This window comes from Montipora foliosa, chromosome 7, assembly GCF_036669935.1.
Source record: "Montipora foliosa isolate CH-2021 chromosome 7, ASM3666993v2, whole genome shotgun sequence".
Taxonomy (NCBI): Eukaryota; Metazoa; Cnidaria; class Anthozoa; order Scleractinia; family Acroporidae; genus Montipora; species Montipora foliosa.
In genome coordinates, this window is record NC_090875.1 from 22,598,946 (window position 1) to 22,601,445 (window position 2,500).

The window sequence follows — 2,500 nt, forward strand, 5'->3', positions numbered from 1 at the left end:
GTTATTTTTAAAACAACCACAAGACTAAACTTTATTTCCAAGACCTCAAATGCAAACTTAGCCTGCAGGCAGGCTGTCCAAGGCAAGGCAGGGCACCTTGCTTTGGACAGCTTGCCAGCAGGCTAATGCAAACTGAAACGTAACATTTTAGCGCTTTCTGATAAACACAAACTGAACATTAAGCGCCATTTATTGGAACATTTTCATGCATGAGATCAATCAATGTCTTTGGTCAACAGACATGAGACTTGCACATAGTGAACGAGTCTTCGCAGGTATAAAAAACTCTCAGTACTTAGTATTGGCCCTTTCCCAGATAGCTTGATAGATAAAGCAGTGTGTGGATCAAATGCACAGTCTTAAGTCCCATTCAAACAGGGATTTTTTCAATCTTCTTCACAACTGTTGTTCCCTCAACTGGAATAATTTCCTACCATTTTCCTAAAAAAAATCAAAGTATTTTACACCACCTGCAGATGCTAAAGCTTTGCACCTTAGGAAAAAGGTTCATAAAAAGTTTACACATTTCTTTCTGGGCCCAGAGAGGAAACGACTTAAGCAGATACAAAGAAGCCTGAAAGATTCCAGCCTTGAACAACTTATTCACAATTGTTTAACTTGTTTCATTATTGCGATGGTATTTCACTTGGAAAATACTATAGTTTCATGTCTACAGTTTCTCTGCTAGCAAAGGTCTCTCTTCTTTTGCATTCGCTTGGCTGATGAGCACGGGAAAAAATTATAGACCTCTGCATGGGTCTAAACTCACTTTGATCCAACCGCTGTTCACAACCTTGCATAGCACTCTTCAAACCGCATGCCCCGTGACATGTTTTCTGACTGTGACTTGAGCCTGCAGTGCCTCGCGCATTCCTTTACAGTAATTCCGCTGCTGAGCTCGCACAACATGTGAACTATCATGTGAGGATTTGGTCGCCTAGTAACCACCCCACATGGTGCATGCTCAACACAGTGATTTTCGGCCCATGGCGGAGATCTCGGGTGCTTACTATTTAGCCAAAAAATTTTCCACAAAATCCTTTCGGAAATTGTGGACAACCTCCAGAGGTAGTCCTCTTTTTCCGTTCGGTACGGAATTCGCGAATACTCTTACCATTTGTGAGAATCCTTCCGTTTCCAGGCCCTTTCTCACAAGATTGAGTAAAATATGCGGGATGGAATGCTGTGTAGTAAATGGTAAGCGCCATACTCATCCAGTTGGTCATTAAATTCGGAAAATCGCTTACCTTTATGCAACGATCATTCCATCCCGATTATTTGGCTAAATGGTAAGCACCCTTCTTTTCCTGTACTTGTCAGCCCAGCAACCACAAAAGACAAGAGACCTCTAACAGCAGGAAGTCTTAAGTTCTAATAGACAGACTTTCTTAAATTCTCTATCACTTGTTGACAGTAAAATAATACTTACCACTGTTAGCTTTATTTGAATCGAGTAGGTTCTGTTGTAAAACACAGTATGAATTCCCACTATTACCGGAGTGGTTAAGGCCTTTGCCAGCTGATAAGTTCCAACAGTGTTGTTTTGAAGGCTGAGATTTGTGAACACGACGAAACCACAAAATGCCAATGATAATGGCACTACTTTTAGCCACGACAGCCGCTTGGGTTTAAATACATCACACAACACACACAAGCGAAGACCGATGAAGGTGGTAATGAAATGAACACAAGTTAAGGTCATATTTGGAAATCCATGATGTACATACAACCATTTGTTCAGGAAAACGATGCAAATAGACGAAAATATGTTAATTAATAGTCCTAGTGTCAGTACAGCTTTATGCATCTTAAATCGTCGATGAATTATTGATTTCACGAGGACAAAATGTCCACTGCTCTTTTTCTTGCCAAGCTGTGAAGTATTTTCTCGCTTATTCCTTCTTGGCTACAACCACGTTTCTTCACGAAATGTTAAAGAATTGAGAGCGTATTGATTCCTTTCCCATGCTTTCTCCACATTTGGTGCGGTAATTTTTCACATGAAGGAGAAAATATCAACAGTAAAGCATGAAAAATAATGTGAATTTGGACGCCATATTGCACAACTCGATCATTTTCAATCTCAGACCCGCCAAAAGTTCTCGCGTGGAGACTGGTAGGGTGTTTTGGTGGTTATTCCGTGTCCAAGCCCAAGCTCGCGTCGCTACAGACAGCCGTTGAGAATTTAAACGCGTTATAAGACTTTGTATGGGAAATAAAATACCGTCGATTATGAAGCCTAAAAAATGCTCAATTTAACGTTCATTCAATAAAATGAATAAAAATGACTCACCTCTGGTGTATTCTTTTGCCTTTTGGAGCTTATTTTACCGTTTCGGAAGTCCGTGTTTTCAATGTTTTGAGACGAAGTCAAGGCTGCACACTAAGATTTCGACCGTTGTCAGCTCAGAGGCGGTTTGCGACTCGAAAATCCATCCCAGCCGCGATTTTTTCACGCAAAGCTAAAGCCACATCATTTGCGAACCTCCGCGAATGTTTC

At 40.9% G+C, this 2,500-nt stretch overlaps 1 protein-coding gene across 1 annotated transcript in view; it reads right to left on the reverse strand.

Annotated features, from left to right (window-relative positions):
• LOC138011371 (solute carrier family 35 member E3-like) overlaps positions 1-2,091 on the reverse strand; it is a 7,971-nt gene extending 5,880 nt beyond the window's left edge. Inside the window, exon 1 of the mRNA XM_068858341.1 lies at positions 1,430-2,091. Within this exon, the coding sequence (XP_068714442.1) occupies positions 1,430-1,807 (378 nt within the window). The 5' untranslated portion in view covers positions 1,808-2,091. The remainder of the gene's footprint in view (positions 1-1,429) is intronic.
• Positions 2,092-2,500: the final 409 nt, after the last annotated feature.